The sequence below is a fragment of the Pinus tabuliformis genome, chromosome 8 (genome assembly GCF_031772625.1).
Source record: "Pinus tabuliformis cultivar Carrire ecotype Pingquan chromosome 8, CPIR1, whole genome shotgun sequence".
In the NCBI taxonomy this organism is placed as follows: Eukaryota; Viridiplantae; Streptophyta; class Pinopsida; order Pinales; family Pinaceae; genus Pinus; species Pinus tabuliformis.
Window position 1 is genome coordinate 1,342,491,819 of NC_142294.1, and position 24,183 is coordinate 1,342,516,001.

At 37.0% G+C, this 24,183-nt stretch overlaps 1 protein-coding gene across 1 annotated transcript in view; it reads right to left on the reverse strand.

The window, feature by feature from the left end:
- The window catches only part of LOC149240442 (non-specific lipid transfer protein GPI-anchored 2-like), an 82,685-nt gene extending 62,667 nt beyond the window's left edge, over nt 1–20,018 (reverse strand). The window contains exon 1 of the mRNA XM_089367302.1: nt 19,489–20,018. Coding sequence (XP_089223428.1) covers nt 19,489–19,885 — 397 coding nt within the window. The 5' untranslated portion in view covers nt 19,886–20,018. The remainder of the gene's footprint in view (nt 1–19,488) is intronic.
- Nucleotides 20,019–24,183: the final 4,165 nt, after the last annotated feature.

Here is a 24,183-nt window from a genome sequence, read left to right on the forward strand (position 1 = left end):
TGTGAAATTAGATATTGTTGGAAATAATACCAAGAGGGGGTGAATCAGTATTATCAGATCAATAATTTATTTTCCCAAACAGATTTATATACGCTACTTCAGCTAAGTGAATTAGCGCGTACACGTGATTGTACTTAAAGCAACCAGCGTATATGCAAATAACTTTTGATTTAAGCAGTTTATCATGTATTGAACTTTAACCAGTATATCAAAGATTTATTAGATAGTGCATTAAAAGAAAAATAAAGAATCACACATAAGCAACGCACATAAACACCAAGATATAAGGTGGAAACCCAATGTGGGTAAAAACCACCTGTTGATGTTGTCTCTGTCTTCTTTTAATAATAAGAAAATCTATTTACAATCTTGTATTAGTGCAGACTTATACCAGCACGCAGGCACCCACCAACAAAAGGCTGCAACCTTATCTCGTTCCCCAGCTTCTACTGAAAGGGAGCTACAACCACCTAGCTCTTGTACTAGCCAATATGTTTACTAGTATGTAGGTGCCACCCTACAAAAAAATACTCTTCTACCAAGGACCACATTTTATGAATTTTCAGACTGGATACTCTTGGAACACAACATCACAATTTGAAGGCCACGTTTCATTCAATTTTCATATGGACCCATCAACAACATTATAGTTGCAATACAATCATCAAGTACATAAACCAATCACTAAAACTCTTGAATCTGATCATTCAAAATACTGTCACCAGAATAGAACCCAGAACTCTGCAACAACAAATAGAAATAATTGAAACATTCTTCATAAGGTATACGCTACTTCCTTGTGTCGAACCAGCATGTGTATGCGCTTTTATCAAAGCCAACCAGCGTATACATCTGTAAATGTTAATTCATAATTTTATAGCTATTCTAGACTTCAGTTATACACAGATCATAACATTTACAGAATAATACATGCGTCCGTATTCAGATCTAGAATATACATGAGCAAAACCACATAATGATAATTCATTTCAACCCTTAAGATCCCAATCCATCATTAAAACTTATCCCTCATCAACTGCTAAGGTTCATCCTTGGTTCAAATCAAACAATGCACCATAAGCCAATAACCTGCATACTAGATCTCACACTTCATCTGATATTCGATACTTGCACACTTGGCCTAATGACCTTCTCCTCCTTTTATAGTTTTAGGCCTTTCTCAATACCATGGACAAAAACCACTTAGGACCAATACCTTGGACCAAATACCTACGGTCAATACCTCAGACCAGATACCTTGGACCAATACCATGGATCAAAATACCATGGACAAAATACCTCGGATCGAAAGCTTAGTTTTCCAAGGTATACGCGCTTTTCCTTCTGTGAAAGTGCGTGTGTACGTATACATGACTAGTGGCCAATGAACCTATGTGTATACGTAGCTTGGTAAAGGTGAACATGCGTATACCTCTCTTTCTTCATTCTATGTAGTCTGATCTGTAATTCTTTGTTGTTAACCTATTGTACTGTGATCTTTCATCTGAGTGAGTTGCCATCAAGGACAACACCTGTAGCATAATGCCAACAATCTCCCCCTTTGGACTTGATGGCAAAAGCAACACCAAGTCACTCTCCCCCTTTGACATCAAGGGCAAAGGGTCATGCTCCACCTGAGTCCATGTTGATTTCTCTGAAATGTTGAAATGTACTGATTGAGCTCCCATGATTGAGTCCATGCTCCCCCTAAGCATGACTCTATACATACATCCATCTCCCAACCAAGTGGGGATATACAAAATTTTACTCATCCACCCAACCAAGCGGGGATATACCAATTGATTATACATGACAAAAATAAGAAATATTACATCATCCATCCCATGTAAAGTGGGGATATAAATTACATCATTTGTCCAAGAGGACCCATTCAAATGTATGAGAAGACATATCACACCCTAGACTTTTACATGACTTGAGCAGCCAATGGTATAAATATCTGAAGCCATAGTTGGACTCAGCAACCATAATGCCAACAATGCTGAATGTACATGAAGGCTAATGCTCCCCCTGAATCGGTGCTACCTGTGCATTGTTAACAGGTCAAAGATCAAGGCATCTTTGTTAGTCAGATAAAATTAATGAACAAAGCATATCATCAATATCAGTCAGAGCACCCATATCTGAGCCTGATCCACTGTTTTTCTTGCCTGAAAAACATATACGCTCCTTGACCCACAGAAACCCATGTGTGTAAGTGACTTCACTTTAGGAAACACGCATATAATCACCTTTCTCTGAAAATTTTGATTTAATAACAGGATGATGTAGTAACTACTCCCAGCTTTTGTCTTAGATATTCAAATGTCTCTCTGGGCAGTGGTTTAGTGAATATATCAGCAACCTGTTCTTTGGAGGAAACATACTCCAATTTGAACTTTTATTCAAGCACTTGTTCACGTGGAAAATGGTATTTGATGGGTATGTGCTTGGTCTTGGAGTGCATGACAGGATTCTTTGAAACATTGATTGCACTTGTATTATCACATAGAATGGAGATGGGTGGAGTACATGTGATCTGAATGTCTTGCAATGTTTGCATAATCCAAAGTAGTTGTGTGTAGCAAGATGCAGTAACCACATATTCTGCTTCAGCTGTAGATAACGCAATTGAACTTTGTTTCTTGCTAAACCAAGACACTAACCTGGAACCCATATAGAATGCACCACCACTAGTGCTTTTTCTGTCATCAACACTTCCTACCCAATCTGCATCTGTATATGCATGAAGAGTAAGATCTATATCTCTAGGATACCATAAACCAAAGTTTTGTGTTCCTTGAAGATATTTGAAAATCCTTTTGACTACCTGAAGGTGTGATTCCTTTGGATTTGCTTGGAATCTTCCAACTATTCCTACTGCATGCATGATGTTAGGTCGGGTACCTATTAGATAAAGCAGACTACCAATCATGGATCTGTAAGTTGGTTGATGTACTACTGCTGATTCATCATTTGAGCTGAGACTACATCCTGTTACCATTGGGGTACATACAGGTTTAGAATCTTCATTGCCGTACTTTTTCAAGATCTGTTTGAGTTATTTGGTTTGTGAAAGAAAAATACCATCCTTATTTTGTTGAACTTGTAGACGAAGAAAATAGGTAAGTTCACCAAGCAAGGAAATTTCAAATTCTTGCTGCATTACTGAAGCAAAATTCTGACTCATGGATTCTTCATTGCTACCAAAAATGATATCATCAACATAGACACCAATAATTAGGAATTTATCAGTGTCAATATTTGTATATAGATTGCTATCTGCTGAACCTTTTGAAAAACCTTATTGATGTAGATATTTGTCAAGATGATAATACTAGGCCCTTGGAGCCCGTTTGAAACCATAGAGACCCTTTTTGAGTCTGCATACAAGTTTTTCATCATTTCCAAGAATGAATCCTTCTGGTTGTTCAATATAAACTTCTTCTTCTAAATCTCCATTAAGGAAAGAAGATTTTACATCCATTTGGTATACTTTGAATTTCTGAAAGCTAGAAAGAGCAAGAAACATCCTTATGGCTTCAAGTCTAGAAACAGGTGCAAACGTTTCTTCAAAATCTATACCTTCTTGTTGAGCATACCCTTTACAAACAAGTCTCGCCTTGTTTCTAATGACTTCTCCATTTTCATTCAGCTTGTTTTTTAATATCCCTTTGGTTCCTATAATATTTTTATCATGAGGTCTAGGAACTAATTCCCAAGTACTATTCTTTTCAATTTGCTCAAGTTCTTCATTCATGGCCTTGACCCAACATTCATGTTTGCATGCTTCATGTACATTTTGAGGTTTGGTGGAGGATAGTAATGATATATAGCTTGAGGATTCTATAATAATTCTTCTTGTCTGTACACCTGCCTCTTTTTCCCCTAAGATTCGAGTTTCCAGATGATTTTTCTGGACATACCTGGACGGAGTCTTTTCTTCTACCGTTATCTCTTCTTTTGGTGCTTCATTGGTTTCTTCTTCAATATCATCGTGATTTGATGTGGGAAGATACTCCCCATCTTCTTCATTGTCATAATCTTTTGTTTTTGTTTGTTTTGGATTTTTGCATGATCCATCAACTACAACATCAATACTTTCAACAATTTTCCCAAGTCTTTTATTATAACATTTATATCCTTTACTTCCGGAAGAGTAACCAAGAAGAATACCTTCATCTGCTCTAGGATCAAACTTACCAAGTTTTTCATCAATCCTTTTGATATAACATTTGCTTCCAAAAACCTTGAAGTATTTTACAGTAGGAGTCTTACCATACCAAAGTTCATGTGGAGTTTGAGTGCTATTTACCTGAACATTTGCTTGGTTGAGAATAGTTACAGCGGTGAATGTGGCTTCACCCCAGAAGGTTGCAGGAGTTCTAGATTCATCTAGCATAGCTCGAGCCATTTGTTGAATAGTTTTGTTCATTCTTTCTACTACTCCATTTTGCTGAGGAGTACTTGCGGTGGAGGATTTCCTTTTTATTCCATGTTGTTCACAAAAGTCAAAGAATTCATCCGAGTTAAATTCCCTTCCTCGATAATATCTGAGGCATTTGATTTCTCGATCTGATTCATTTTCAACCAAAGCTTTGAAGGCTTGGAACTCTTCAAATGCTTCATCGTTATGCTTTAATAGACCTATCCAACACATTCTGGAGAAATCATTAATTAATAAAATAAAGTATTCTTCTCGACGAGGTGACTTTTTCTTTGACAGACCACATAAATCAGTATGAACTAGTTCAAGAGGCTTACTAGCTGACCCTTCTTTTTAAATGAAGTGAACTCTGGTTTGCTTACCGAATTGACATGGTTTGCATATTGTATTTTCAAGGATGCTGATATCTGGAAGATCACGAACAACCTTGAATCTGCATGCTTTTCTTATTTGAGAGAAGCTTAGATGTCCCAATCTTCTATGCCATAGCCAGTTTTCATCATTTTTGCTTAGATAACACTGTTGTTGTCCTCACTTGAGTATATATAAGTTGTTTTGAGTTCTTGTACCTTTGATCACGATCTCCCCTGTATCAAGTTCACAAACAACACATCAGTTTGATCGAAACACCACATAATTTCCTTGATCACACATTTGACTGACACTCAACAGGTTATGCTTTAGACCATCTACATACATAATGCTTCCAGCTTTAACTTTTTCTTTCAAGAAAATAGATCCTTTACATTTTATGATAGCAAGAGTGCCGTTTCCAAATGAAACATTCTTTTCCTTTTCTAAGGAATTATATGAGTGAAGTTTTTCTTTGTCACCTATCATGTGCGTTGAGAATCCACTGTCAATGTACCACTAGTTTTCTTGTCCTTCTGCATACAAGGCATACCACATCTTTCTGTTTGAGATTCCTTCCTTCTCCATGTCTTGGGATTTAATGGATTTTTCTCCCTTTGAGATGATTGCTGAAATTTGCTCCTACATTCAGATTCTTCATGACCAAAGTTGTTACATATTGAGCATTCTATTTCATTTTCAAGAAGAGAAAAGTTATTATAGGATTTTTTCTTGACCCATGTTACATTCCTTTGATTTCGTGCTTCTCTAGTCATGATGGTTTTGTAAGAAACACATTGAGAAACTTTGTGTCCAAAATTATGACATGAAAAACATTGCCCATTAAAGAAGTTCCTGCGACTATCGAATCTATTGACCTGGTGATTGTAGTTTCTATTGATATTCATCTTTGGAGCAAATTGAGTATGATTTACCTAATATTGGTTGTGGCTTCTATTCATCCTTGGAATAAATTGAGTCTAATTTACCTAGTGATCTGCTTTATGCCTTTGCTGACGATTGTCATATTTTTCACTGGTCTTTGTTGCATCAAGATAGCTTTTAGTGGAAGTTGACGACTTATGTGATTGAGATGCTTCTTCAGTATATCAAAGACTTGTCTTTATCGGAGGGGAACGTTGCACTTTGATAATTTCATCTAAATTTTCTAATCCTTTAGCAAATCTAATATTGAGAGATTTCATTTTCTCAAGATCCTTTCTTATACCCATAATTTCACATTCTAGTTTTTCATTGAGTTTTTCTTTTCCAGCAAGTTTGTATGTCAAGGTGTCTATAATCATATTCTTTTCTTCTAAACAAATTTTGAGTTTAGAAATTTCTTCATGAAGGTTGTTTTCTTCTAAAGCATCCCAAATAATATCATATTCATAAGCCATAAGAAGTCTATAGTCATTACTATTTTCATCTTCATCACCATTTGATAAACCATCGCTATCGTCATGAGTATAGTAACTTCATTTATTTACAGCTTGTTTTCTATTCCATTTTGCATATTCCTTCCCTTTTTCATGTTTATCTTTATGAGGACATTTGGGAGCATAATGACCGACTCTGCCATAGGCAAAGCATTTGAAAGGTAGGCTACCTCTAAATCTTCTGGAACCCCATTGAAGCTTTTTGACAGAGTTTACCTCATCTTTTTCTTCTGAAATATGTCCTGATTCATTGTGTTCTTCCTTTCATTTTGCTAAAGTTTTAAATGCGGCTTCTCTCATATCTGATGGACCTCCTTTTCTCATCTCAAAGGCAGTTAAGATTCCGTGAAGCTGTGTCATAGTGATAGTCTGTAGATCTTGTTTTTCTTCTATGGCATACACTTTTGATTGAAATTTAGTAGACAAGGATCTCAAAACTTTCTCAACTAAGGTAACTTCCTTTATATCTTCACCTAAATTCTTCATACAATTAACAACCTCATCTATATGTAGGAAGTAACTAGCTATACTTTCATCATTGTGCACCTTAATAGTTTCATACTGAATTCTAAGAGTTTGAAGTTTAGCACGTTTTACCTGAGAGTCTCCTTCATAGCTCAGAACGATTTTGTCCCATATTTTTTTGGTTGATTTCAGCTACATGACTTTGACAAACTCTGATTGTGATAGAATTCCCAATAAGGTATTGACAGCTTTGGCATTGGTTTCATATTGCTTCTTACCTGTCGTATCTGCAGGAATTGTTGTTGGAAATGTATATCCTCCTTCCACGATTTCCCTGACATCCGTTCCAAGCGATTAGAGATAGTTTGGGGTTCTTATTTTCCAATAAACAAAATTGCTCCCATCAAATATTGGCGGTCTGATGGATCCCACGCTTTCTTGATTACTCATGATGACGGATCTCCCTTTAAGCGATCAAGCTTCTTCTGAAGTACTGGCTCTGATACCAATTGTTTGAAATAATACTGAGAGGGGGGTGAATCAGTATTATCAGGTCAATAATTTATTTTCCCAAACAGATTTATATACACTACTTTAGCTAAGTGAACTAGCGTGTACACGCGACTGTACTTAAAGCAACCAGCGTATATGTAGATAACTTTTTATTTAGGTAGTTTATCATGTATTCAACTTTAACCAGTATATCAAAGATTTATTAGACAGTGCAGGTAAAGCAGAATAAAGCATCACACATAAGCAACACACATATACACCAAGATATAAGGTGGAAACCCAATGTGGGTAAAAATCACCTGTTGTTGTCGTCTCTGTCTTCTTTTAATAATAAGAAAATCTGCTTACAATCTTGTACTTCTGCAGAATTATACCAGCACACATGCACCCACTTGCAAAAGGCTGCAACCTTCTCTCGTTCTCCAGCTTCTACTGAAAGGGAGCTACAACCCCCTAGCTCTTGTACTAGCCAATATGTTTACTAGTACGTAGGTGCCACCCTACAGAAAATACTCTTCTACCAGGGACCACGTTTCATGAATTTTCAGACTGGATACTCCTAGAACACAACACCACAATCTGAAGGCCACGTTTCATTCAATTTTCATACTGGACCCATCAGCAAAATCATAATTGCAATACAATCATCAAGTACATAAACCAATCACTGAAACTCCTGAATCTGATCATTCAGAATACAGTCACCAGAACAGAACCTAGAACTCTGCAACAACAAATAGAAACAACTGAAACATTCTTCATAAGGTATACGCTACTTCCCTGTGTCGAACTAGCGTGTGTACGTGCTTTTATCAAAGCCAACCGGCGTATACATCTGTAAATGTTAATTCATAATTTTATAGCTATTCAACACTTCAGTTATACCCAGATCATAACATTTACAGAATAATACATGCATCAGTGTTCAGATCTAGAATATACATTAACAAAACCACATAATGATAATTCATTTCAACCCTTAAGATCCCGAAGCAATCATTAGATCTTATCCCTCATCAACCGCTAAGGTTCATCCTTGGCTCAGATCAAGCAATGCACCATAAGCCAATAACCTGAATACTAGATCTCACAATTCATCTAATATTCGATAATTGCACACTTGGCCTAATGATCTTCTCCTCCTTTTATAGCTTTAGGCCTTTCTCAATACCATGGACCAAAAGCACATAGGACGAATACCTTGGACCAAACACCTAGGGTCAACACCTCGGACCAGATACATTGGACCAATACCATGGATCAAAATACCATATACGAAATACCTCGGACCGAAAACTTAGTTTTCCAAGGTATACGCACTTTTCCTTCTGTGAAAGTGCGTGTGTACTTATAAGCGACTTGTGGCCACTGAACCTGCGTGTATACGCAGCTTCATCAAGGTGAACATGCGTATACCTCTCTTTCTTCATTCTGTGTAGTCTGATATGTAATTCTTTGTTGTTAACATGTGGTACTGTGATCTTCCATCTGAGTGAGTTGCCATCAAGGACAACACCTGTAGCATAATGCCAACATATATTAAATTGGTAAATATAATCACCTCTTGACAATTCTAAAATCTATGATGGTATATATGCTTTATCTTTTTGGATTTGAATTTGTGAATAACTAACTAAAATATAGTTTGTGAATAACTAACTAAAATATAGGTAACTAAAATTTGAATGAGATAATTTTTTTTCTTTTATATCTATTTTTATATTAAGGAAAACTATGTGCACTATTAATTAGCTTAATATATATTCATTTCAATTTATAAGTAATTAGCAACCTATTAGGATAAAGAGTGTTTATTTAATATGCATTAATTGCAATATAATCTAATCTATCATGACATATTTTAGACATAGATTGTATTCTTCTCAATACTAATGGCTATTGATGTATGGTTTAATATTGATTTGGTCCATGATATATTTAAAGGGCATGGAGGGTCATAACTTATGATTCATTGTGAGAAGTTATACAAATTTTCTTTTGCATGAATAAAATTGTCTCAAGCAGCCATGCTATATTTAATGAGCATGGAAAGTCATAACTAATGACTCATTGTGAGAACCTATACAAATTTTCTTTTGCATTAATAAAATTGTCTCAAACAATCATGTTGGTTAAGACAGTGGACTATTTCCTTCTTCGATGATTTGAACCATGTATAAATATTGGTGTTATGATCTTTGATCTAGTTGTGTGAGTGGTTACTAAAGGTGTTCATCCTTGTATGGAATATCTTATTTTCCCAAACATGGTATAATAGCTTGTTTGAAGAGCTGTTCCCTTTGTTGACCAATATCTTGAGCCCAACTTGTTACATTTTCGACATTTTCTATTTATTTGTATTTTTGGCTCAAATAGACTATTTCATTGCATTTAGAGCATCACTTTCTATTAACAATGTTTTTCTTCTCAACTAAAAATGTGTCTTTTTGCTGAGATATAAAGTTTTTTATCAGATCAAGGGCTATACAATCCAAATACAACCTTTTTAAATTTGTTTATAGAGTTCATATTTTTTTTCTAGTTCACCACCCTTTCTATGTTGCATATGCCCTTTTTCATACATTTTGTGTGATCTCAACAAATTAGAGAAACGTGGAAAGTGTTTTCTTCTTCTCTTTATCATTCACTCTAAGTGATTAAAAAAAAAAAAAAAAACATGCATTTTTGGTGTAAGCTAAGTAATATCTAATACCCAATATTGAGTTTGGAATTTTTGTTTTTTCAAATTGTTATTTGTTTTTCAATGAACATTTTTTTTGCCAAGCTTGTAATTCCGGGCAAAGTAGTAACCAGAACAACAATCACAATAAAAACAAAAACTCCATCCTCCTTTCTTATTATTATTTTGTGTGTTGATTAACTCGCTTGGTTTAAATTTTTTCTAAATTCAAATTCTATTGTTTATGTTACTTTCTCAAAAGTTCATAATTAAATTTCATATAAAGAGTCATTATAAAATAAATTTCATATATTTATTTTGGTTGTTTTTCATAGAACTTTTATTTATAAAGTAACTTCATTGTAAAAAGTAATTTATGTATAAAAGATGAGCTTATAAGAAAAGCTGGTGAGGAAAAATTATTTGTTTATTTGATAACAACATCCACGTGGTCCAACATGGCTGTTGTTAACCTCATAATTTTCATATTTAAATTCCATTTTCAATGTTTTTGTTTATATAATGTAATTTTTCAATATCGCTCATCGGTCCAGTCAATTTTAGCTTTTGAACCATATTATACACATATTTTAGTATTTCCACTCCAATGGACATTTTTCTTACCACTGCGAACTACTTTTGGTGGAAATCCCACATTGAAGATGTGTTTTTCTTACCATTACCAATTACTTCTAGTGGAAATCCCACATGAAAGATGTGTTAAGAAGTAAAAGATTGTATTATATAACTCTCACAAAAGAAAAATCCCTTCACTAATACTAATAAGAGAACCAAATAAATTAATGAGAATGAAAAACGCACAAATTAATTAGAATAACACACAAATGAATTAAAATTTCCAACTTCTCCTGCTTTGCTTTACTAGCTAGAAAAAAATTGAAAAATATATTTGATAAGACATTCACACAAAGGTCCCATGATTCTTCTAAAACTTATTTTGAGGAACACATATTTTCTACTATTTTCTACTTCTGATTTCTAGGTACCATGATTCTTCTAAACTTATTTTCATGAAGACATATTTTCTACGTCTGGTTTCTCTTTAGTACAGCCTATTCTTTTTGGGGTTATTGAATGAAAAACACACAAATTAATTAGAATGCCCATTTCCCCTACCTTACTAGCCATGAAAAAATTGAAAATATATATCTGATAGGACATTCACACAAACGTACCATGATTCTTCTAAAACTCATTTTCATGAACACATATTTTCTACGTCTGGTTTCTCTTTTAGCACAACCTGTTCTTTTTCGACTTATTGATTTTCGTTTTAGTGCTACTTGTTAATTTTCAGTTTATTGATTTTTTATTTATTTTTTTAATTAAAAAATTACATATATAAATATTTGAAATATGTAGTTTATTTTTTTTTAATAAATTTAATAAAATTATAAATTTAAATAATGTATTTTACATGTTTCAAGTAATTTAAAAAAAAAAATCCCCACAATTCCTTTATACATACAAAAATATATTTAAAAAAAAAAATTACACTGGCCAAGTCAAATCAGATCAAATCAAAAACAAACAAAACAACACCCATCTGACCACATCTAATACTAAAATGCACTCCAAATAACTAGTCTTTTGTGTTCAACTTAATCGATCAGATTTCTTTTTAAACGAACATTGATATTTTAATGTTCTCATGAAAGATTGACTTTTATAAATAATCACTCCCTCCTTGTTAAGGCCTTCAAAATCTCTCTTTGTTTAGGTTGTTTTTCGCATTTCGTTAATTTCTTTGGGATTTAATTAAAAAAAATCTTGGGGGACAATATTTACATATCACGATCTCCTGTCTTGAAACAGACTGAGATTTACTTTTCATCCTATCTTTGTATCTTCAATGACAATAATATATATAGATAGAATGTTTAAAGATTTAAATTTTAAAAATTATGAAACCAAAATGCATAAAATAGAACCAGGATTAAACCACGTGTAAAAATCAAATTTTATTGATTACAACTCCAAGCTGTAGATTTGTTGAAATCTAATTTCAACGCTGCTGTACGCTTTCAACGCAGCTGCCAGAAAACGTTAAGCCAACCAGCCGGAAAGCTCTCGGGTTGATTTCAGGCAAAGGTACTTTTCCGATGTTTGAACCCGAGAAATTTTGGTGATGACACGTGGTTCAGCCCTGACGTAACGCAACGTAAGAATCTCGGGGGTTAATGTTCAGCACTTGTTGGCCTTCCGATATCATTTTCGCCGTTCGATCTGCTCCACTCTTTTCGTCCGTTGATTGCCCAAACCTGCATACGAACATACATTAATGCTATTGCGTGGAGTAAATTAAAAAGCATGGTTGACCGCAGTAAAATAATTATGGAATTAATTGTTACCGTAGAAGTATTGGTAAGGGTTTAAATTTTAATGTTTTTTTATATATCGGGGGTATGGGCGTATATGCTTATTACATAAATTTTGTATGGGATATGTGTATGTAATTTTTTTTTAAGTGTTGATCATTTTGAGAAACGTGCGGCAGTAAAAAAAACCAATAGGCTGTAATGTTTTAGATATATGTTGGCCATCAAAAGAAACTATGGTGCAGCGAAAACCATGTGTGGTATGTATTGAACACACAGCAGTGTGTAAAAAGATAAGAACCAGGTGATGTAATTTTTGGAGTTGTAAGAAAACCATGTGTGGTTTTTGCACAAGCAGTGCATAAAGAAAATGGTGAAGTTTTTTTTGTAAGTTTGTGTGAATTTTGTTTACAGCAGTAAATTTATGTAAACTTTTATTACAGCAGTAAGTTGTTTTCACTGCAGTGAATGTAAAAAGGGATTTACAGCAGTTAACCCAGTAATTTCTCAGAAATCTTTTATGGTGTTGAAATACTCTGTCTCTCAGTGAATTTTTTAAGTCTTCTGTGCACAAAAGGATCCTGGAGAAAAGTAAAAACAGAGCATTGCCTCTGTGTGTTTGAATGTTTGGTTTTTGGTATTTTCCCCATCTAAAATACCCAACAGTGGTATCAGAGGAGGCTTAGGCTCTTTGAAGGTGACAAAGAAGCTGAAGGGAGAAGGTTTGTAGCTGCAGCAAAACTTCTCAGGCAGACAGAAGACTCAGACATCAAAGGATTCAGGTATTTCAAAAGTTTTTTTGTGTTGCTGAAGAAACAGTCAGCTGTTTTAAACACACAGTCAAGGATTTAGAGACATAGATCAGAATACAAGGAATGGCTAGCACAAGCACTGGTATGGGTTTGTTTAACACCCAGCTCCCACAGTTTAATGGGAAGAACTATGACTACTGGTCAATAACTATGACAGCCCTGCTTGCTTCCCAAGATTTATGGGAAATAGTTGAAGAAGGTTTTGAAGAACCAGCAGATGAAACTGAGTTCAATGCACTAACTCAGGGAGAGAGAGATCAGCTAAAGAGCAATAGAAAGAAGGATTCAAAAGCCCGTATGTTGTTGTATCTAGCAGTAGACCAGAGTGTGTTTCCAAGGTTAGCAGCAGCTAAGACAGCAAATGAAGCATGGCAAACCCTCAAGACAGCTTATCAAGGCATGGAGAGAGTGAAGACGGCAAAGCTACAATTACTGAGAAAGGATTTTGAGAACTTGAACATGAAGGAGTCAGATAACATTGACTCATTCTTCACTCATGTGATTGGTGTAATCACACAAATGAGAACTCATGGAGAAACCATTGAAGACAGAAGGATTGTGGAGAAAATATTGAGGGTCTTACCCTCAAAGTTTGATGCAATAGTCACCACCATTGAAGAGACAAAGGATCTCTCAAACTATTCAGTTGATGAGCTACATGCATCACTGATAACACATGAGCAGAGGTTGAGTAGGAATGAAAACTCATCTCTTGAGCAAGCCTTCAAGACCCAGATGTCCTTTGGAAGAGGAAGAGGTCAAGGAAGAGGAAACAAGAGAGGAAGAGGCAGAAGCCAGAACAGAGGTGGAAGGAACAGCCCATCAAATGCACAAGGAAGAGGCAGCAATACAAATCAGAACCAAGGCCAAGGCAGCAGCCAACAAGGAGGACAACATCATGCTCAAGGACAAAGGTATGATAAATCTAATGTTCAATGCTATTATTGCAAAAAGTATGGACATTATGCAAGTGATTGTAGAAAGAAACAACATGATATGAACAGCAGACAAAATGCAAATGTTACAAGAGAAAACAGCAGTCAAAATAATGTTCTGTTAGCTTGTAACATGGCTGAAACACATAGTGAAGACATTTGGTTTTTAGACTCAGGTTGCAGCAACCATATGACAGGGAATATAGCCCTCTTTTCAGCCTTAAATCAGAATTTGAAATCAGAAGTCACACTAGGAACTGATTGTAAAGTGTCTGTTATGGGAAAAGGGGAGGTAAAAATATTTACAAAACAAGGAGAAAGGAAAACCATAGCAGATGTATACTATGTCCCCGGAATGAGATGTAACCTATTGAGTGTTGGACAGCTTATCCAAAAGGGTTACAATGTTTACTTTGAAAATGATGTGTGCACCATCATGGATATACCACCCAGCAAAAGATGCATTGCTGAAGTGAAGATGACAAGGAACAGGATGTTCCCTCTCCGGATCAGGGCAGACATGAAGAACAAAAGGGAAATGGCAGCAGTCACCCAAGAGGCCTTCCAAAGCGTGCCAAAGGATGAGAACTGGTTATGGCACTTGAGATTCGGGCATCTAAATTTTGGAGGTCTAAACTTATTGAGCAGAAAAGGAATGGTAAAGGGATTACCATTGATAGAGAAACCGGACAGCCTATGTGAAGGCTGCATTTTGGGAAAACAACATAGAGAGAGTTTTCCATCAGGGAAAAGCATAAGGGCAAAGACACCCTTAGAGATTATCCACTCAGATTTGTGTGGACCAATGCAAGCTCCATCATTAGCTGGCAGCCTATATTTCTTGACATTCATTGATGACTGTACAAGAAAGACTTGGATATATTTCCTTAAAAACAAAAGTGAAGTGTTTGAGAAATTCCAAAATTTCAAAGCACTTGTGGAGAACCAAAGCGGGCTGCACATTAAAGTTTTGAGAACTGATAGAGGAGGTGAATATATCTCCAAGGAATTCCTAAGATTTTGTAGAGAAAATGGAATTCATAAACAGTTTACAACTAGGTACACTCCACAGCAAAATGGAGTTGCTGAAAGGAAGAACAAAACCATCATGGAGATGGCAAGGAGCATGTTGAAGGCAAAGCATTTGCCAAATGAGTATTGGGCTGAAGCTGTACATTGTGCAGTTTATATATTGAACAGGTGTCCTACAAAAGCAGTCATGAACAAAGTGCCAGAAGAGGCATGGAGTGGGAGAAAGCAATGAGTCACCCACATGAGAGTTTTTGGATGTGTGGCCTATGCACACATACCAGATCAGCTAAGGAGGAAGTTGGACAGCAAAGGGGAGAAATGCATCTTCATTGGATACAGTGATGAATCCAAAGCCTACAGGCTGTACATTCCATCTACCAAGAAGTTCTTTGTCAGCAGGGATGTTCAATTCATTGAAGAGGAAGCTTGGGATGGAAGCATAGAGAAAACGGTGAATGTCAAGAACTGTTTGTCTCATGATGAAGATGAAGAGGAGGTGGCTGAACTGCATCCCCAAACAGCAGCGCCAACACAAGGACAGCAAGGGACACCATTGAGGATCAATGAGAGTGCTTCTCCAAGCACACCACAAGGAGGAAATTCAAGTGCATCTTCAAGCACTTGCACACCAAGTGAAAGAGGTAAGAAGTTTAGAAATCTAAGTGAAATTTATGAAGAAGGAATGAATTCCTTATTTGCCTTGTATTGTCATGTTGATGATCCTATTCATTTTCAAGAAGCTATTAAAGATAGGAAATGGATAGAAGCTATGGATGAGGAGATGAATGCCATAGAGAGAAACAAAACATGGGATTTGGTTGAGTTACCAAAAGGCAAAGAAGTCATTGGTGTGAAATGGGTCTATAAGACCAAGAGCAATGCTGAAGGCAAGATTGAAAGGCACAAGGCAAGGCTGGTTGTCAAAGGGTACAAGCAGCAGTATGGGAGAGATTATGAGGAGACTTTCGCACCGGTTGCAAGGATGGAAACCGTGAGAGCAGTGCTGTCCATAGCAGCACAAAACAAATGGAAAGTCTACCAAATGGACGTGAAGTCAGCATTCCTAAATGGAGTGTTAAAAGAAGAGGTGTACATTGAACAGCCTCTCGGTTATGAGAAGAAAGGTGAAGAGCACAAAGTGTGCAAATTGAAGAAAGCTCTTTATGGGCTGAAGCAAGCGCCAAGAGCATGGTACAGCAGGATAGATTCATATCTATTGGATAATGAATTTGACAAATGTGAAGGAGAACCCACAGTCTACATCAAGGAAAAAGATGGTAAAATTTTAATTGTTGTTTTGTATGTTGATGATGTGATTTTCACAGGTAATGATGATCAGCTCATTAAAAATTTTAAATCAGTCATGAAGGATGAATTTGAAATGACTGACATGGGTTTCTTGAGATACTTCTTAGGCATAGAAGTAGATCAAAATGAAAAAGGAATTTTTATATCTCAAGCAAGATATGTAAATCAAATTTTGAGCAGATTTAAGATGGAAGAATGCAAGGCAGCCATCACTCCCACAGTAATGGGATTAAAGCTCAGCAGAGAGGACAGCAGCAAGGATTTTGATCCTAGCTTGTATAAAAGTATTGTGGGCAGCCTTATGTATTTAACAGCAACTAGGCCTGATTTAATGTATGCTGTTAGTTTAATTTCCAGGTTCATGGAGAGGCCAAAGGAGGCACATTGGCAGGCAGCAAAGAGAATTTTGAGGTATGTCAAAGGCACCAAAATGTTTGGAATTTTATATCATGCCTCAGAACATTCAGATTTGGTTGGGTACACAGATAGCGATTGGGCTGGAAGTGTAGATGATCGGAAGAGCACTTCCGGTTATGTTTTTAATATGGGTTCAGGAGCCATTTCATGGGCTTCTAAGATGCTGTCCATTGTAGCATTGTCTACAGCAGAGGCTGAATATGTGGCAGCGACAGCAGCAGCTTGTCAGGCAGTGTGGATGAGAAGAATGTTGAGAAACTTAGGCCAAGAGCAGGCAAAAGCGACAGTGATCTTTTGTGACAATAGCTCAGCTATTGCATTGTCAAAGAATTCAGTGTTTCATAAGAGAACGAAACACATTGATACAAGGTTTCACTACATCAGAGAATTAGTGAACAATGGAGAAATTGTCCTAGAACATTGCAGGACTCAAGAACAGGTAGCAGACATCTTGACAAAGCCACTTGATCAGAAGAGCTTTGAATTTTTGAGAAAGTGTCTGGGTATGACCGAATGCCCAGCTGTTGAAATTAAAGGGGAGTGTTGAAATCTAATTTCAACGCTGCCGTACGCTTTCAACGCAGCTGCCAGAAAACGTTAAGCCAACCAGCCGGAAAGCTCTCGGGTTGATTTCAGGCAAAGGTACTTTTCCGATGTTTGAACCCGAGAAATTTTGGTGATGACACGTGGTTCAGCCCTGACGTAACGCAACGTAAGAATCTCGGGGGTTAATGTTCAGCACTTGTTGGCCTTCCGATATCATTTTCGCCGTTCGATCTGCTCCACTCTTTTCGTCCGTTGATTGCCCAAACCTGCATACGAACATACATTAATGCTATTGCGTGGAGTAAATTAAAAAGCATGGTTGACCGCAGTAAAATAATTATGGAATTAATTGTTACCGTAGAAGTATTGGTAAGGGTTTAAATTTTAATGTTTTTTTATATATCGGGGGTATGGGCGTATATGCTTATTACATAAATTTTGTATGGGATATGTGTATGTAATTTTTTTTTAAGTGTTGACCATTTTGAGAAACGTGCGACAGTAAAAAAAACCAATAGGCTGTAATGTTTTAGATATATGTTGGCCATCAAAAGAAACTGTGGTGCAGCGAAAACCATGTGTGGTATGTATTGAACACACAACAGTGTGTAAAAAGATAAGAACCAGGTGATGTAATTTTTGGAGTTGTAAGAAAACCATGTGTGGTTTTTGCACAAGCAGTGCATAAAGAAAATGGTGAAGTTTTTTTTGTAAGTTTGTGTGAATTTTGTTTACAGCAGTAAATTTATGTAAACTTTTATTACAGCAGTAAGTTGTTTTCACTGCAGTGAATGTAAAAAGGGATTTACAGCAGTTAACCCAGTAATTTCTCAGAAATCTTTTATGGTGTTGAAATACTCTGTCTCTCAGTGAATTTTTTAAGTCTTCTGTGCACAAAAGGATCCTGGAGAAAAGTAAAAACAGAGCATTGCCTCTGTGTGTTTGAATGTTTGGTTTTTGGTATTTTCCCCATCTAAAATACCCAACAACATTGAATTAAATAAATTAAAGAAGATGAAGATAGCGATACAAGTCGATAATTCAATGCGATATCCTTCTCTGAAATGAAATAATGGAATGGAGGAACCATCCGGTCCACAAGCGGATTACAAAAGCGTTCCTTCATACTCCATCTTATTTGATCCTAACATGGGCGCGTAAAGAATTGATAAAAGAAACAGTAGTGTACAATACTAGAAATAGAAGAAGTGCCTCATGCGCCATAGAGGCCAGAAGAGTTTTCAAGCTGCATGAAGTCTGCCTCCGAATATAGACAGATTATTGAAAGGCAGACATATGGTTTTCACCTCTACATAAAGATTCTTGCTGCAATAGAATTGATTAACCCTACAATCAACATACTGCTCATACTGAATCTTATCATCTGCTCAGCATTACTAGAGGCGGTTGGCACCTTCTGACTTCCTGAGGGAGAGAATACCCCAGTAGACGTAGTAGCTGGAGGAAGAGCTGACCGATAAACAGACGGGGCAGGAGCTGGACTTGGAGAAGAAGTCGCAGGCAAAGGACTAGCAACTGAAACCACCAACCAAAAACCAAATTAATTTTCGTCTTCCACCGAGTTAGAATTAGAGTCCAAGACAAACGCAAATTGCTTCATGTTAATGTCGTTCTATGACGTTTGTGTATCATTTCTAGAGAGAAATAAAATCAATATTTTTGTATCTAAGTTTTTGTGATCTCTAATGAATTAAATAAAGTATTTTCATAAAAATTCTATGGGAGAAGTTTTTGGCCAACAAGTTTGGAATCAACAAGTTATTATCAGGACTACATGAAGAGGCAGACCATGGCAAAAGCTTAAATAGAGAGCAATGTAGATAATTTCAAGTAACCACTATATTTGAAATTATAGTTTTTAGTTGAAATTATTTCTCTACATTGCTCTCTATTTAAGCCTTTGCCATGGTCTGCTTCTTCATCTAGTTCTGATGATGAACCTCACTGGTTGGTTCTAAACCGCCAAAAAATTCTCTCATGTAATTTTTACCAAAAAATTTGTTTAATAAAATTAATATTATTAAAAAATAGCCTTACATCCCGGGAGTAGCAACTGGAGCACCTGCGCCTACTGCTCCACAAAGACAGAAAGAAGAAACCAAAACTAGAATTAGCACTGAGAATTTTACAATCCGGTGTCATCAAGCAAGCAATAGCGATTATAATTAGCTATCAGATATTACCAGCAGCTGACATGCATTGGGTGAGAGTGGGAGTAGAAATTTTGCAGGCGCCTGGCAGAGTGAGAGCCCGAGATTGGTTGATAGGAATCCCCTGGGGAATGTTGTTGATAGGAGTCCCCAGGGGACTCTTTGTCGTCGTCAGCATCTGGCAGACACAGACGGCGCTTGTGTCCACTTCTGAAACAAGGGCAGCGCAGCAGGCCGGTGTTGGTTTATTATTTTTCGCTCCTGCCTGCAAGAAGCTCATGCACGCTACCAAATTCACCAGAGAACTCCCACATGATGACGACGAAGAAATAGGAGAGGGCGGTGACTGAGCTCCAGCCATGTTGATGCCTCTATTGCCCCCGGCCGCTATGACGATGAGCACTAGTGCCAATTCCAGGACGTTGGCCATGAACACTGATTAATTTTAGTCCCAGCAAGCACTACCAAGCCAAAAAATTACTATATATCAATGCAGAGAGAGATCTCTAGAGAGTAATTAGTTAGTGACTAACACAAATACAAATAGAAGGAAAAAAGACAGAGCGAAATCAGTGAGTGGTGTCTGAGAAGAGACTGGAGTCGTTGTTTATAAAGGGTAGGGCGAATGAGATAATGATGAATGACAATAGACGAAAAGAAGGAAGCGCACGGCTGCTATAGATAGACGAATAGAGTATTGGTGGTGAGTTGATCACCCGAATCCCTACCGTGAGATTCTCCCATTCTACTCAGACCTTCTATTTTGTTTGTCTTTGTGTTCGTTGCATAACAAACTCTTTTTTTACAAACAATATAAAACCCTGAGCATACTCAACGGTCTAACCAACGACTAGCTGACCGTTTTTTCCAAAATATAATTTATAGGTGTTCTTCCATTGGCCAGAATGTTTGGAAGGTCCAAGACGAAACGCAAGCTAAAATGGACTAATTTGCCTCGAACACTACAATATCAGAGGTGCGGTAAACCACCCAACTCATGGCTCCGTTATTGATGGATGGGAAGATCTTCTTTCTCCCTGCGTTGGTAGTAGGGCTGTCCAGGTCAATACTGTCATGTATTGTTCACCAAGTTTCATGTGGAGGGAAAACCAACGAAAGGTTGGTTCCGGCGAACCTGGGATAATCACCATGTTTGTCCCGAGTAAAATCGATGTGGAGATACAACGTTTAATCATTTTTAATATTTACCTAATTTTCTTAAGTAGCGCATCATATTTGTAGTTTTTGAGAAAAACAGGCATGGATATACTCAGTCTTCTCTTTTTAATTATTTCTTTAAATTTCAGATATAACCTTCAAGTTCTTAATAAGAGTCCTTTGCAGTATAATTAACATGGACAAAAAATAATATTTTAAATAAGTTATTTTTAGAGTTAGTGATTTACATGGTTTTTTTGGAATCATTTTGTAAATTGAAGTGTGATCTAAAAGTTTACTCATATACATATATCCCAATTAAGTTTAGTCTGGAAAAATGATATTCTTTTTTACCAGAGTTAAAGTTTTATGAGTTGACATGTCTACTCTCCAAAGTTTTGTAGATTGACATGTCTACTCTCTATTCCTTGTAAGTTGACAGATCTCCTATGGAATAGAGTGATTTTGTTGCCATTTTAAGTCGGTGATTTTGTAATTGACATCTTAAATCAGTGTCTCTCTTCCACGCTTTCGTCCCCACGGGGTACTCCATCCCTATGGGCCAATGGTATCCTATATAAAACAAGAAGATTTAAACATAAGTAGGTTTGTGCATTTTAGGTATTACTTTATTCTTCTTTATTTGTAAAAGACTATGAATTTATTCCACCCCATGCCCATGGGTATCCTATATAAAATAACAATTCGAATCCAAACACAATTAGGTTTGTGCTTTTTGGGTGTTACTTTATTTTCCTTCTTTGGCAAAAGACTATGATTTTTTTTAAATCCATGCGTGCATATTGTTATTGCTTGAAATGTTAGAATCCTCCCATATTCGTATTTAAAAGTGGTTTCAAACTTGGTCCTTCTTAAGTTCAACTCATCAACTTGAAAGCTAAGATGATTGTTCATTTTCATGATTTTTCAAGAATGGTTTAGCATAATTTGTAAAAGCATTGAAATTAAGTAAGTAGTGACTATACATTATTACACCAAATTATTAGCTAATTTGACATTAGAAATGAAGATGTGTGAATGTGTTTGATTTTTTTAAAAGTAATATAAAACATATACACTTATAATATTACTTGATTGACGATATGAGGATGAACGGAGCTGGAGCGGGAAAGGTCTCTGCAACCCATCTAGGGTTTCTGCAACTTCTGCAACGGCAGACCTGCCAAGCATAGTACAGCAGGTGAGAAGCAGACGGACGGGTGGTCAGAAGAGAACGGCCATTGATAAGGAGTAAAATGCACTCCCCTCAGGGGGAGGGCCAGGAGCCCCCCCCCGATAAGGACAGTCGGTTGCCGTCAATGGAAGAAAAGGAAAGGGATAACGAACAGAGCGGAGGTGATACGGATCGCAGCAAGCTGAAGGGCAAGGACATAGATCAGGAAGACAGAAACAGAGCAAGCTCATCCACATGCAAGCCTGTAGCAACGGACAGGCCAAGAGTGGAGTTCCCAAGTCATCGCATCAATGCAAGGATACAGTACATGAGAGATCACGCGCTGATTGGCAAATTCATAGGAATATGGCCGACGGAGAAAGCACTGAGAAGTTGGATAAGTGCTAAATGGCATCCAAAAGGAGACATTACTCTGCATCTTGGAGCAAAGGGGTTTTTTACGGCAGTCTTCAACTGCTTGGAAGATCGCAATAGGATTCTGGATGGGGGACCCTATTTTTTCAACTCTGCAGGATTATATCTCAAAGCGTGGGTGGAAAGATTCAATCCAGATAAGGAAGATCTGAGCTATGCTCCAGTGTGGATAAGGTTATATTCGTTGCCATGGGAATACTGGGAAGAAAAATCCCTTCAGGAGATTGGGGACGCTCTTGGTGAGTTTGTCAAGATCGCAGAGGAAACAAAATCATGTAGATACACGTCTTATGCTCGAATATGTGTCTATATGGACCTCAAGCAAGCTCTGCCAGACACGGTAAGTTTTTTTCATGAAGATTCTGAATGGATTCAAGTTATAGATTATGAGCATGTCCCATTTAGATGTAGGAAATGCCATAATATAGGGCATCTCTACAGAGACTGTCCACTAAATAAGAAACCCTCTTCCCAAGAAAGCTCAGATAATCAAACATCAGATGGTTTCACTAGGGTTACAAACCGAAGGAGAGGGAATAGGAAAACATCAGGCAATCCCAAGGCAAATCCGGTTAACAAGCCAGTACCAACAACGAGTAATCGTTTTGAGACCCTAGCCAAGGCTGATATGCAAGATCAGGAAAAGGAAGTGCAGGAGAACAAGGCATCCAATAAAGATCAGCTAGGAGAAACTTCAATGCAAACAGGAGATATGACTCATAAGCAATCAACCCCGCAATCGCAAGCAAAATCTGTATCCTGGCAATCTCAAGGAATGGAAGTGGAATACACTGAGCCCAACAACAAATCATCAAAGGAACGAGAGGAATCCTCTCAAGAACCTCAAATAATGGAAGAAGATCTGGAATCTTTAGATATAGGGGATCTGGATATTCTGGGCTTGGAACAAGCTTGCAAGACAGGGAATTTTGAAAAAATACCAGACAGGCAGGTGGACAACCTAGTTGAAGTGTTAAACAGAGCACAGAAGAAATACTCGCTAGGTGTCCAGACAGGAAGTCCATGGGATGGCAAGTTCATCACAAAGGATAACAAGAAAAGAGGCAGAAAAACAAAGCTTGAGAGAACCATCAAGATAGGAGAGGTATTAGTGGAGTCAGGGAGGTATGCCAAACTGACAAAATATTTTAATACTGATCCCCATCCTTCTCAATGAAGCTGATATCATGGAACATAAGAGGGCTAAATGGCCCAAGGAAAAGCAGATTATTAAAAAATATGCTTATGCTAGAAAAACCAAGTATTCTCTTTCTGCAGGAAACGAAATGCAGCTCAATAATCTTGGAAAAAATAGCAGCGAAAGTCTGGCCGGGAGGGCTAGTAACAGCTGTTGATGCACAGGGAGCCTCAGGAGGACTTGCAATTCTCTGGGATGCGCGAGTTATTCAATTAAATGACATACAAGCTAATAAAAGCTTCATTCAGGCAACATTTCATCTCATAGGAACTAACACCTATGGATTCATAACTAATGTTTATTTTCCTCAGGACAATGCTCAAAAAGCTCAAATCCTGAACACATTGTCAGATCTCAGCTCAGAAAGGCCATACCCACTTTGGATTTCTGGAGGTGATTTCAACATGACAGCAAGCATGGAGGAAAAAAAGGGCGGTAGAAGCAGAGCAAATAATGATGGTAACCTCTTAAAAAATTTCATTCACACTAATTGGTTGGTGGATGTTCCCACAAGTAATGGCCTCTTCACCTGGAGCAACAAGAGAGAAGGACTGCAGCAAATTGCATCACGACTTGATAGATTTCTTATCTCTGACAATGCAACTCATTTAGGAGGGGAATTTACAGCATCAATTCTGCCTATCTCTGGATCTGATCACTGGCCCATTGAACTTCAATGGAACAGACCTGGTAACAACCTCAAGCAACCCTTTCGATTTGAAGAATTTTGGCTAAAGCATCCGGACTTCGAAAAACTAGTTAG